Here is a 13,937-nt window from a genome sequence, read left to right as displayed (position 1 = left end):
AGACAAGGTTTCAAGGCTAAACTTTTTGTTTCAGCCTTAATAATCACTTTTACAAAGCTGCTGTCAGCCACAGCTCACGCTTCTACAAGTCGGCCTTCTCTTCTCTTTAGCTCTTTCTCTCTTTAGCTCTGTTCTCCTTCTCTCAGTCCGACCCGCGGGGTGCGCTCTTTCCGGTTGTTAACAAGTAGTCAGTGTTGGCCCCGCCCATCTCACCCGCCCACCTCGGGACCCGCCGTTATAATAATAATGGTCCACTCACCGAACAAGAGACTTTAAAAAAAGTATATTAACTGCACAAGGGCATTACTTGAATTTACCTAACATTTACATTTTTCCTTCAAGTTCAACAAATAGACCCAGCAGACGGTGTAACCAATTACATTTTAACATACAGTATGTGTTTTATGATGTAAGTACCTGTATAAGTATTACTGATCAGGATTACTGAAGATCATTTTGATTTAATACAGATCCCAATAAGTTATTTTTTTCTTAAAAAAAAACAAACGAGTAAACTAGTGTAAATCATAAGCTGTCCCTCAGTATGAAACAGGTATATATTTGTATTGTACTTTGCAGTGTTTTTATTATTATTATTTTTTATCAGATCATTAATTAATTTAGTAAATAGCAGAGGCCTCTTAATTCTCTGGGTAACTCCCAGGTAACAGGAAGAGTGCTACAGATACTTCACAACTAATAAAAATCATTTTAATATGAATCAGCTTCATGGTAAATATTACTGCCATCTCAGGAATTTGCACACTACATACTACACAACAAATACAAATAAATATTGAAACCAACAGTGCAAATCATCTTCAATTGTTAAAGTCTTGCAAGTAAGTGGCATAAATGCTGGGCATAGAACTGAAGATTCAGGTGTCATGGCAGAATAGTTCTGTCCCTAGTCAGAGCAAGAACCTATCAATTTTAAACACAACAAACAACACAGTGATTTCTCGATTTTAAAAAAGGAATACATATCAAGTACTAGCTTTAATTGTCATGTCACACTCCCTTTCTCCTTTTAACCATTAAAAAAACATTATTTGGTTTTGTAGCACAGCACAGATGTGCAAGAGGAAGGCATTTTCCACCTGATTTTCATGATCCTTAAAGATATGAAGTGCTGGTTTATTCTTGAAGTGGCAACTGAATATTTTGTTCAACGGTGTTGCTTCCTTGACGCCAGAATGCATATGGGAACTCTACTGAGGATGCAGCTCCAACATCACCCTGTATAAAAAATTAATAAATAAAAAGCTTAATCCTACCAGAAGTGTACTAGGATGTGTCAGGAGGCCAAGCTGTGGGAGCAGTTACAAGAAACTGCTTCAGACCACGCTTACCTTACTTGCTTTTGTCTCTCAATGAACTACATCAAAATGTTTCAGCTTATCATATTAAAAATGTATACAAAATACCTCTCTTATACATCTAGAACTGATTTTGAAATCCTTCTCTATACTGATAGGATTTTCCTTCAGTCTGTGCTTGTGTGTCAAATCAATCAGTCATGTATGGAACATTTACACATAAGTGTGTGCTTACATATTATATGCTTTAAAAAAGTTAAGGATGATCATATATTCTCTTCACAAAAATATCTGATATTGGTGTCTGCCAGCGTACCTGGCAATGAACTAAATGCAAAAGCTTCCTGTGATTCCCCTATTCTCATTGCACAAACATCTGCAACGCTGAGGACTCTCAATCCTGGAAACTCCCTGCAAATAAAATCCATGGCTGGCAGGCAGAGCTAGAAATTGAGCTCACAAACTGACACTGAAACAGCCACCAATATCAGACACCAGCATCGATCCTTACTTTACCTCTACCAGCAGATGATACTGAAGAGCCAAGTGGATACAGGGTGTGAAACGTCAAAAGCTTTATGAAATGTCTGGGTAAACTTTGAAGGTGCTGTAAATATTTAAATTAATTCAACAGTGTGTTGAGATTTTTGTCAAGAGAATATATGATCATATTCAATGACCAAGGGCCTGTATCAGCAACCAAGGGCCTGTATCAGCAACTACATGGGAAGTTGTTGTTGTTAATTAAAAATAATTGGGAAATATACCTTCATATTCATTGCCATCAGCCCAAATTGAAACATGACACCCATTCCAATCCTTCTCTGAATATCACTGACAACCGTCTGGCAAGCACTAGCAGGAGATAACCCCTAAGAAACAAAAAGTTCAGTTACTGAATAGCCAGCATAATTTTACGTACATTAAAGTTGCAGTATCTCAAAACCCTGTAAAATGTTACACTGAAATCATCGATGTCTGTTTAATTTCAGAAAATATACCTTCCTGACAATTTTAGCTGAGGAGATAACATTTTTAACTTGCTTACAAGATTAGAACGTTCTGAAATACTTAATACATATTTTTCAAATCCTATGCAGCTACAATAGAAATAGCTGCATTTTTTTTATTTTCACAAAAGCACACAGTTGCTTCTTGCACTCCAGAACATAGGAGAGTCTCATCTACAAATTAGTATAACAATAGCATTGACTTGATTTCCACTTATATGGAAGGGATATCATTTCATTTTATATATAATAATACTATTTCAAAACTTAAGCAAGTTGCCCACTGTGCAATTGGCTTATTTATGGAAGTAAGCTTCTATACCACATACACATTTTCCAACAAACATAAACAGAACCAACAACTAAGTAGTAACAGATATTCTAAATTAATATAGACATTCTAAACATATTGAAAACCATGTGATATTAATTTTGTAGTAAAATGGAATGAAAATTACCTGCTTCATCAGCTGAACAACATGAAAGCTAGGGCAAAAACACATGATCTTATCTCCATCACCTGTTGCTAATAGAAAAACAAATAAAACAAAATAGAGATCATACTAATCTCATCCAGTAAATGAACATGCAATTCTAAAACCTGCAACAACATACACAATTTCAGATCATGTTAATTAAATATAAACACAACCTCCTTATAAAAAGTGCCTAGGCTTACCTTTGTGCTACTTGTTTGGATAAGGTAACCACCAAGTTGCATAAGGAATACAAGAAATAAAACTATACAGTTGCTGCAGTGCAAAGGGAACCACCAAGTACTGTAGATCACCCAGTAATCCAACCCACAAGATCAAAGACAGTAGACAGACAAGGGGATGGAACATGAATCAGTCTGCAGCATTTTCATACATTTACACCTCATTTGATCTGTCGGCAATTGATAGAGTGCTGATCGTAGGCGCATGGCAGGCGCTTCCATATCAAAGACCATGCACATTAGTAAGGTTTCATGAGGAACAGTTTCAAAATGTATGGCTCCATGGGCCACAGGATTTCCTGCAGATTTCTACCCCTAATTTATCTGAGGGAACACCTTGCAGACTTGCCATGTCATAGCACTTGAAAAGTGCACAGGCAGGTCTTTCTATGCGTGTGTCCAACCCTTGTATGTTTAAAAGCCAATGATTTCACATACCTGCAGCTGCTCCCACCTAGAAAACAACACAATAGCTTTGTCAGTGCTGATGTGAAGCATAGACCAACTAAACCTACAAAGGTATTAATGAAAATGTACTCATCCTTGTTCATACTACAGTGTATATTACTGAACATGATTTTACTTGGGTCAATTATATAGTCTAATAAGCTGTGTACCAAACCTCACAGTTGATAAGAGTTCACTCAATTAAAGAATCCTTCATGTGCCAGGGGATAACTAACTTTTTAAAATTAGAATTGTTTCATTACTGGAGCCTAAGAATAAGGAGTGTAGTAATTCTGCAGGAAATATGAATTTAATAAAGATAACCTAAGGGTTAAATCTTTTGTTCTATCTTAATCTTATTGTATTGATATTTGTTTTCCACCGTTACACTGTTTAAATTATTCTTGGCTTCACAAAATTAGTTTTCAATTATTGAACCATTTTTATTCTACAATTACTGAAATTTCGATATCTACGATACGATATTTAAATTAGTTTACATCATTTTTAGCATTACACATGGCAGTAATTTCTATTTGCGTAAGTGGTTGGAAATTAGTTACTATAAATTCAAGTTAACAGGTACAACTCACTTAATTTTAAAGTGTTTTAAATGATCTTATGTATTTAGATAGAAACGTTCTGATGTGAATGACTGATTGAAAAACATTTACCTTTATTGTACACTTAACTTTTAACAGTACCCAATCACATTTCTACAGCCAAGCTAACAACTTCCCATCCTATTTAATTTGTTTTCACTCATAATTGGATTATATACTGTAATACCAAACTAGTAAACAGTTAGTGATATAAGCCTAAAGCAAGGGTTTTCAACCTTTTTTTGAAACTGTACCCCTTCTGTCGGGAGGTTTCAGCTAAAGTACCCTTTGGGTCATTCCACGCCAACTCAACCAGAAAAGGGACATTTTGTTGCCTGTCCGTCTCAGATTTTCCTAGAAAAATTCACCTGGGGGTTTTCTGACATGCTGCGTTCAGAAATGATGTTGATGAGATCTACAAGCATCAAGCTAAATATTATGGTATCCGGGGATTTGGGATTTTTGAAGTTCTATTTGTCATGCATTCAAGCATTGCTTATGGCCACTTTGGTGAGGCTAAAGTGCCACATAGTTCTATCCAAACTGGCTATTTCTTCAACTTTGCATTCTCTGAGGATTGATCTAGAGGAAAAAGTAACAGTATGTGCTTCCACTGGCACTAGCTTGGAGCTGAGGGGTTATGAACTTGCATGGGACTTCTTTGTTACAATGACACATTTAAAACTTCCAAAACCTTACTTAGTGAGTAGGGTGCTCCTAGCATTCATTTCTGAAAAGCCATATTCATTATGAGTAGAACGAGGTGCTACACATGATGGTAGCATCTAAATTGCACCCAGGGTGATTTTTTCTGGTCAAGGTCCCTTTCTCACTTTAGGTTGAGCTTTGCAAGGTCACAGGTCGAAGGGGACATTTTAAAAAAAATAATGGCTATCATTTCTGAACTCAGCGTGTGAAAACCCCCAGGTGAATTGTTCTAGGAAAATCTGAGACGGATGGGCAAAGGCACTGATTGAGTTGGCATGGAATGACCCATTTACAATTTTCGCTAACTGAAAGGAACCACGGTTGCAATAAAAGCCAGAATAATATGATAAACACATTTCTTCCCATTTTATTTAATATATCATTTTTCACAGCTGGTCTCCGACAGAATACCAAACAGTGCTGGTTTAAGATAGAATACCAAACAGTAGGATTCATTCTTAAAACCTAATTACATCTCTTTGGAAACACTCATATTCACTTTGTATTCGACAAAGTCATTATAAATATTCACAAAATAGTCTACACTATAAATGTTTATCACATTATCATTTACTGCCCACCTCAATATAATTGTGTGTTATTTCAAATGTTTACAGTATCAAAAACATTAACCTCAAGATTAAACTATAATAACAATGTTAAACTTTTTTTTTTTTATTTAAGCCAGCATAAACATTATCCAAAGGGACTCTGTATAACTTTCTGTCGCTTTGCACTTTCTGTAGACTCTTGTGTTTTTTTTCCTTCATTTTTGTTTTGCAAGTAAGAAATGCATCCATTTCAAACACCGACAACATATTCAACCAGCCGCTACTGCTGTTACTAAAATGCAGCCGCGGTAATAAATAAAACAAAACCTGTCAAAGTATCAGTATTGTGATTATTATTTATGTTTACTGGAGCATTTAGACTTCTAAAACATGCACATTGTGCTTCAGTGATATGACAACCTGAAAACAGCAAAGATCATGAGCCGCACAGAGCGCTTGCTATAGGCACAATTGGCAGCTTCACCTATCAGAGTGTAAATCCACTCCATCGAAACCGCGCATGCGTAGAGGTGGAAAATGTGAACGTGATTGATTCTGTGGGTTTTTTTCATCTGCGGTTCAACTTTGCTGTTGGCAATGTGACTAGCTAATTTCCCATTATAATATCGAAATACAATATCGAAACTACTGTAGTAAACGATAATCACGGTAACACTAGTGCAGCCTAGCCACTTTATGATATCTAAAGACAGAAATGGCATATCCTGTCCAATATAATTGTGTGTGCGTGTGTGGGGGGGTGGGGTGACAGCAATACATGGTTTCACTAACAAAATGTTTTTTATTGGCTGCAAACACTATCAATTTATTAATAGTTATTTCTTGAAATTAAATGCCTGAAGAAGCAGCAATTGGTTATAGTGGCTCAACATAAGAGGTGCAATGCAGTGCTGACAGTTTGCATGTGATACAAATCCGGCTTTGTGTTGTTTTACTCATTGGAATACACTGTACATTTTTAAAACACCGCTGGATTTCACCCTGGATTGCATGAACCATTTATTTTTAGGGGTAATCCCGAGAACCAAGGGTAGGTGGCTGATGCAACCCAAGGTGATTCGCTGTTGCTGTAAATTCTCTGAAAAAAAAAAAAAAAAAACTGTTGCTTTTCCTCACAGGTTATAGGTTGATCAAATCATCCCTTTAGTAAGTACAGTATAATAGGTGGGCTCAGAAATCGTCTGAATGGGAAAGAGTTGGCAGGGGATTAGATTCATACATTTAGTATATATTGATTACAATGATTAAAGTCATAGTTTTCAATATGCAAATATGACTTGTAGCTATAAGCCCAGACAGATGCAGAGGCCCATTAATTGTAATTGGTAGGAGACTTGCCGTGTTATCAGCGTAAAGGCCGCAGCCAGGCAGTGGAGAGTCGCCTACCCTCCCAGGGGATTTAAATGGAGCACCTGAGGTAGAGACACCTGGGATGTAAGCACACAGTTCAGAGTTACATGCATTTGACTGATTTCATTGCCCTAATATATTACATGAACTATATGATTTTAAACCACACTCTCACCTACAGTTATATTTCCTTGAAGATCCAAAGCAATCAGACCTTAGGGTAAGAACAAAAACAATGAGTCAATTACTGATAACATAATTTGCAATATTCCTAGTTTAAATGACTTTGTATATACCATGGGTTGAGATACTGTCAATCAAAAATAATTATTCAGAAATACATTAACTGACATCTTTGGATAACTGTGACCCGTATTGTAAATACATATTGTGCTGTTTTTGTGAGTAAAGTTCATTGTTTTCGTGTTTAAAGTGTAGTTTGGTTAGCACTTTTAATCTTCATAAAAACTATTTCTAGTTCTTATTTTGCTATAAGCTTTTCATGTTACAAATGATGGTATATGATCACCTTAATATGTGACCACCAGAGGAGGGCCTTGTAGACTCTGAATTGGGAGAAAATCAGGTTTCCGATCTTTACACTTTTCCTAAATAAAAGTCCCTCTTAATCACTGCTGTTGTTGAAAAAGAAAAGTTTTAAGCACCAGCAATCAGTGTTGGAGCTCCTAAGGCAATTATATTTTTATGTTTTATGGCATTTGTACAGAGACAAATGTTAAAAGGAAACCATTGCTTTTGAATGTCTGAGCTGTTTGAGCTCCCTCTTGTGGATTAATCACCGTACTGCACCGAACAATAGTCACCTCCTTGCTGGAAAATGAAGGTTAACGGATATCAATGAAGTACAATGTAACCGCCCAGTATACAGCCCTGATATACAAATTGCAGGCTAGGTGACACTGTAACCAATGCACATTTAAATACGTTTTGGGGGCTTCTCTACTTAATTCTTACCTAATGTGTCATGTCCTCTGCATCTTTCATTTTTTTCTACGAACTCCTGAATACACAGAATATAAAAGGAAAAAATGACATCATAGACTGACCACAATATATTGAAACCACATTCAGTCAAGCGAATAGTAATGAATAAAGCCAATACAAAAATATTATTAAAAAGGGCGTTAACAACAATTTAATATAAAGCAAACTAACAGTATTCAAGTGTAGTGTGAAAAGCATTCACTGCTGAGTTTGGCAGGTAGAGGTGATTAAGTGTTAAGTGTTATTTTAGAAGCAAGTTGGTTGCTCCCATATTCAACTGCTTAAACAACTTGCTAGACACCAGTGATACTAAAACAGTAAGTTAATGTTTGTAGTCACTTGTTTGTTGCCACATTCTGCTGAATGGTTAATCTATGCAGCTGATGCCTGCAGTAACTCAGCTTGTTTATAGTTTAGATATTTTTCAAGTGTTGTGTATGGAATTGTTGACTGCATTTTTTTTTTTTTTTTAATTTAGTAAAATCGGCAATTATTTTATTATTTTCTCCCAATTTGGCATATCCAAGTATTTTTAGGCTTAGCTCACCACTATCACCCCCGCACTGACTCGGGAGCAGCGAAAGACGAACACATGCTGTCCTCCGAAGCGTGTGCCGTCAGCCGACCGCTTTTTTTCACACTGCAGACTCACCTCGCAGCCACCTCAGAGTTACAGCATCGGAGGACAATGCAGCTCTGGTCAGCTTACAAGCAAGCCCACAGGCGCCCGGCCAGACTACAGGGGTCGCTGAGCCGAGGGCACCCTGTCCGACCTAAGCCCCCCCCCCCCAGGCGCCGCTCAGCCAATTGTGCACCGCCCCCTGGGAGCTCCCGTCTGCAATAGAATAGCCAGGACTCGAACCTGCGACCTCCAGGCTATAGGGCGCATCCTGCACTCCACTCGGAGTGCCTTTACCAGATGCGCCACTCGGGAGCCCCAGGTGACTGCACCTTTAATTGTGTACAGTTTTAATATGGGCAATAGCGTGCTGCAGCTCCCTTGCTTAGTGTTAGTGAAGTCCTGATCTGACAGCATGTAACACAGGCAGCTCTTATGGTTACATGTTACTGTTTTTTCCCAGTAAAAACAAGTTTAAGTTTCAGTGAGTTTGTTCTGTTATTTACGATATTAAATACACTACAGCAAATACACTGTCATATATCTGAGATATTTCAAAACCATTATTTTTCATTACCACAATCTGAGAGCTAAATTTAGCAACTTTTTTTACATTTCCTAATTACAGTCACAAGTATTTCTATGCATGTTTCTCTCACATTTCTTAAAATGGTCAGTTTGACCTGACCTTGTTTTAGCACAAAACTCACGCTACATTTACTGTTTTTCATTATGATAACATCTTAAATTACTGTGCCTGCTTCTTTAGTGGAAGAGATATTATCAGCTCTTCATCTAATTGGGGAAGCTGCTGTGCAATTAAATCATCCTCAAACTCTTGAGGGTAAATAATATAACCAAATCTATTGTATCTGAAATAGATGCAGCTGCTAAAGAAGATAACAATCTGTTTTAGTTAACTCAAAGCTTTATTTAGGCATTCTTACGATTTGACTGGTGGAAGACAACACTGGTTTGTTGGAGTTTACAAAGAAAACTTTTTTAGCTTTACAGTAACCTTTTTGCTGTGCTTCAGCCCTTCGTTATAATTATTTTGTTTATTTTAAGTTTTCAGGACATTTTGGTAATGGCACGTGTGCAAAACACAAATCTTGTGTATTTTTGTTTTAGTTTTTCGTTGTTCTTATTCTAAAATTCTTGAATGCAACTGTTTGTTTTAAGAAACATTTTTACATAACAGTACTCACACACATTTGGTCATTATCACATCTGCTGGATGAAACTGGGGTTACCATATTCTGCTTGTGTTAATACAGCACCTCTGGAATTCCAGGCGTTAGTATTCGATCAGACTGTTACCGTCTTTCTTGCACTTTAGTTTAAAACATGTGATATGTAGGCTTTTTTTCTTTAGACAGACGTCATTGCACGTTCATAAATAGTGACACGTTTTTAAAGGGAGAGGCAGCATTTTTTGTCTTACATGCGCCAATCCCCCAAAAAACAATTGCCAATTTCTTTTTGTTTTGGTCGCACTGTTGACCATTTTACTCTGGAGCCCTGGATTGATGGTTTTCCTTTTTGATCCTAATCTTGTTTTGTTAGATAGGATTGCAGTGCTGATGGAGTATCCCAGGTTAGATCAAGTTTTTTTTTGTGGCAAATTAAACTTGAATGAGGGCATTCTTGATCGTCTGGTTGAAATCTTTACACATTACCTAAATTCAAGATACTGAAGGTAAAGGCAGTGCTACCTGATAAGCCTTGGAACTCTCTGGAGACATCATGCTCTCATTGTCCTCCAGAGTGAAGCCTTGCTCCTTGGCAAAGGTCACTGCGCCCTCTCCCACCAGCATGCTGTGAGTGCTCCGCTCCATGACACGGCGAGCCACTGCCATGGGGGTCCCCACGCTGCACCAAACAACATAAACGCATTCTTAAAACACATGGGGGATCCCCGGAGTGCAAGGTGAATCATGCATATTGACTGTGCTAACTAGAGGCCCATTGGGAGTTGTCCTATTGTGTTTCAGCAGGTTCAGTAGGAAAATCAGTTGGGGTTAATTCACCTCATCCCACTTCAGCGACCACGACTGGTCAGGTGCCAAACATGGGCAGGCAGAGACTAGCCGGTTCAGGCCTCAGCTCCAGGATTCAGTAGCTTGCCAATATTTGTTGTTTAGGTTAAATAAAAAAATCACCTCAGTACTGTATAACTGCATAATATTTACAAGTCTATTCAGATATAAAGGAATCCAATTGCTAAAGATGCATGTAGACATTATGTTTAGACATTTGTTTTACTATATACAGCATTAGCATGACATGTTGTTACATACAGTGGACAAAGACCATATCAAAGACTATCTGTAAGTAAAGGACTATTGGGTACCTTATTTTAGGTAAATTCAGACTTCAGTAAAGTTACTATTGTTCAAAATATTAACCCCGTACAGCGAATGACCTTTAAAGTATTTAGCCAGTCATGCTGTTTGGGGTGCTCAAGCAGCACATTTGACATATCCCACCCACATTGGCATTATCTTGAGAAAACAAATCACACATTTTAGTGACTGGATTTTTGAAAATACTGTATAATTCTCCACAGTGCTGAGGATCACACAGACCCAGGCGTACGATTATGCCAGTTGGTCTGAAAGTATAACTCCACAAGCTCTGCGCTTACCCATGCAGGGCTGCCACAGCTCCAAAGCGGCCTGGGGTCCCTTCCATGACAGCAGCATCACACTGGACCAGTCCATCTCTGTTGGGGTAACCTCCTCTGCCAACAATATAATGACCTGTCTCTCTGTCATTTTCAATACCTGAAAAAACAAGGTGAACTACTGGTCATGAGAACCCTATACCTACATTAGTTGTTTTTTTTTTAGGGTGGGTCCATGATCTGACACTGCACTGTTTTACCTCCAATAACAGTTTTAGTATATGTACTTGCAACAGAAACTTACAGTTGATTATATGTGTTTTTTCTTACATAACCGTCAACTCTGATTTTCTTACTGCAGATGTGCATTAAACTTCTTCAAGTTCAACAAGCAGTGCTGTGGGATGCACTGCCATTACAGATTCTCACCTAAGCACATGGGATCAGGTTAAAAGCTCTATAACTAAGGGGTCCCCTCAGTTAGTATGCGAGGTGAACTAGGCAAGGGTAATTTGATTACCACTGGTGTCAAGTTGACAATCTGTTTTGGGGACCAACTGAGAGTGCTGCATTGCCCTTTGCACTCCTGCGAGGTTAGGGAGGAAAGTCAGCTGGAGCAAAACTTAACTCAATGTAACTAAGCTCAAAGTATGCATGTGCAGGGGGGCTCCCGAGTGGCGCATCCAGTAAAGGTGCTCCATGTGGAGTGCAGGATGCGCTCTATAGTCTGGACGTCGCGAGTTCGAGTCCAGGCTATTCCTTTGCCGACTGAGGATGGGAGCTTCCAGGGGGCGGCGCTCAATTGGCCGAGCGCCGCCCAGAGGGAGGGATGGCTAGGTCAGCCAGGGCGTCCTCGGCTCACCGCGCACCACCAACGCCTGTAGTCTGGCCGGGCACCTGCGGGCTTGCCTGTAAGCTTGTCCTCCGACGCTGTAGCTCTTGGGTGGCTGCATGGCGAGTCCGCAGCGTGAAAAAAAAGCGGTCGGCTGACGCTTCGGAGGACAGCGTGTGTTCATTTTCGCCCTCCCGAGTCAGCACAGGGGTGGTAGCGGTGAGCTGAGCATAATAAAATAATTGGCGATTCCAAATTTGGAGAAAATAATAAAAATAATTGGAATGGGAGTAGCATCTGTTGTCCTGCAAATTTTATTCTATAATCCTATTGCACTACAGGATACAATGTGCAAAGAGACTACAAAAATGTAACTTTATTATGTTGTGTACTGTTTTCACTGCTTCCCATTAATTGTGGATTTGAACTCCAATAGTATTTGTAACAGGATAGCATCAGGCCCAGATGTTATCGGCAGGAATGAGACTCAGAGACAAGAAGATGTAGTTTAAAGCACTGTTTAATTAAACAAAAACCAGGAACAAATAAACAAGCACAAAGGCCAACATGAAAGGTTTAAACAAAACAATACAAAAAGCGACTGCAGGCTGGGATTCGCCTTCACTACAGACTTCCAAACTCAGTATACACACAGTTCCAAACTCAGGTTCCACTCACCTACAAACCAACCCCCAAACAAAGCATTTTCACCTTCTTAAATACCATGCAGCACAATTAACCATTAATCATTCAATTAAGGCTCCAGAGACACTCTCACATGTATTTATGTGAGAATCTTATATTCCAAACGCACACAAATATAAAATTTACCTTTAGGGCTTTCACCCAGCCCCTAGCAGGCCCATATGCATTCTCGGGACAGGTGAATTCAATATTTCAGACAGATTGGGGGATACCAATAACTGCTTCAGACCGACACAAAGAAGAGGCACCATCATACAGATCAATAAGGGTATATATTAGCCACCCATTAGTCACCTTTGATATGATCATCTCCAAAATCTAATCTGCACAGGTTTTGGAGCAATTGTGGTATCGAGAATAACCTCCAAGCAAGATGGTTTCCAGGCAGCCATATAAGATCAAAGTCAAGGTCACTCAACAAACTCCACTAGTGACTTTGTAAAACTAAGAGGTTTAAAGCAACCCTTTAGTCTCAATTGGACTCATAATCATGTTCAACAGGGTGTAACCCTCCCCCTGCAACACCAACCTCTAATGCAGTGGTACTCAATTCTGGTCCTTGAGATCCAATCTAGTCCAGGTTTTTTACGGCAAGCAGGTTCTTATGTAGTTAATTGAAGCTGTTAAGAGGCAACTAATTTAGGACCTGGTTGGAATAGATCTCTGTATTTCTGCCTCAGCTACCTTTGCACCTGTGTTCCTGAGCGTACTTTTTGCAACTTCGTTTCACAATTGGTTTCATAATTGAATACCCTATTGTTTACATACTGTATATTTTACATTACGTTTGTGGTGTCAAGCTAAGGATTACAAAAATGCAACCAGATGTTAAGATTTCAGGCCATTGCAAATAAGATGTAACAACTAGGTATGCATAAGCACATTATTCACCTGTGATGGCCTCTTCAATGCAGTCTGTGGAGTGCTGTCCTTTCAAGATGAGGGATTTCATTTTCTCAACTGCTGGAATGGAGAACGGCCAGGTACCTAGTGCAGCCATTCTAGTGTCCCCTAGGTCACAGGACACCTTTGTAAACAAAGGGTCAGCTGATGAATTTCCTGGTTAAATAAACAAACAACAAAGTAACAATAAGAATAGTTGCCACCTACGTCTATCTATGGATATGCAAGTGCTGACCAGAGAAGTAGTACTCTTCAATACTTCAAGTATGCAAAACGTGACATTTGCATAACGGTTACGGTACTGACGAAATAATTACGGTAAAACGAATTGGCAAATGGTTAATTTCAAAACATATCACTGCACAGTCTTGTGTTTTATTTTTATCAAATAAAGTTTTTTTGAATATATATATTCAGTTTAGAAGACATACTGTTTTCTGACAGCACTTTCACATCGAGATCTGTTCCATTTACTACTTTACAAATACCTTTTTTTTTTTTTTTTTTTTTTTCCCTCGCCT

General features: G+C 38.6%; 1 protein-coding gene across 4 annotated transcripts in view; it reads right to left on the bottom strand.

The window, feature by feature from the left end:
• Nucleotides 1-267: 267 nt before the first annotated feature.
• zgc:153169 (uncharacterized protein LOC767799 homolog) overlaps nucleotides 268-13,937 on the bottom strand; it is a 33,019-nt gene continuing 19,349 nt past the window's right edge. For 2 of the 4 annotated variants that reach the window (XM_059024425.1, XM_059024427.1), the window contains exons 2-11: nucleotides 13,405-13,572; nucleotides 10,998-11,154; nucleotides 10,066-10,222; nucleotides 7,702-7,747; nucleotides 6,902-6,940; nucleotides 6,715-6,803; nucleotides 3,486-3,501; nucleotides 2,788-2,855; nucleotides 2,087-2,191; nucleotides 268-1,239 (exon numbers count right to left, since the gene is read on the bottom strand). In XM_059024425.1, coding sequence (XP_058880408.1) covers nucleotides 1,138-1,239; nucleotides 2,087-2,191; nucleotides 2,788-2,855; nucleotides 3,486-3,501; nucleotides 6,715-6,803; nucleotides 6,902-6,940; nucleotides 7,702-7,747; nucleotides 10,066-10,222; nucleotides 10,998-11,154; nucleotides 13,405-13,572 — 947 coding nt within the window. In that variant the 3' untranslated portion in view covers nucleotides 268-1,137. Of the gene's footprint in view, nucleotides 1,240-2,086; nucleotides 2,192-2,787; nucleotides 2,856-3,485; nucleotides 3,502-6,714; nucleotides 6,804-6,901; nucleotides 6,941-7,701; nucleotides 7,748-10,065; nucleotides 10,223-10,997; nucleotides 11,155-13,404; nucleotides 13,573-13,847; nucleotides 13,933-13,937 lie in introns of those variants that run through there. The other 2 variants (XM_059024426.1, XM_034004623.3) reach the window with 2 other exon arrangements.

Source organism: Acipenser ruthenus, chromosome 5 (assembly GCF_902713425.1).
Source record: "Acipenser ruthenus chromosome 5, fAciRut3.2 maternal haplotype, whole genome shotgun sequence".
In the NCBI taxonomy this organism is placed as follows: domain Eukaryota; kingdom Metazoa; phylum Chordata; class Actinopteri; order Acipenseriformes; family Acipenseridae; genus Acipenser; species Acipenser ruthenus.
This window is presented reverse-complemented; position numbering and strand designations above follow the sequence as displayed.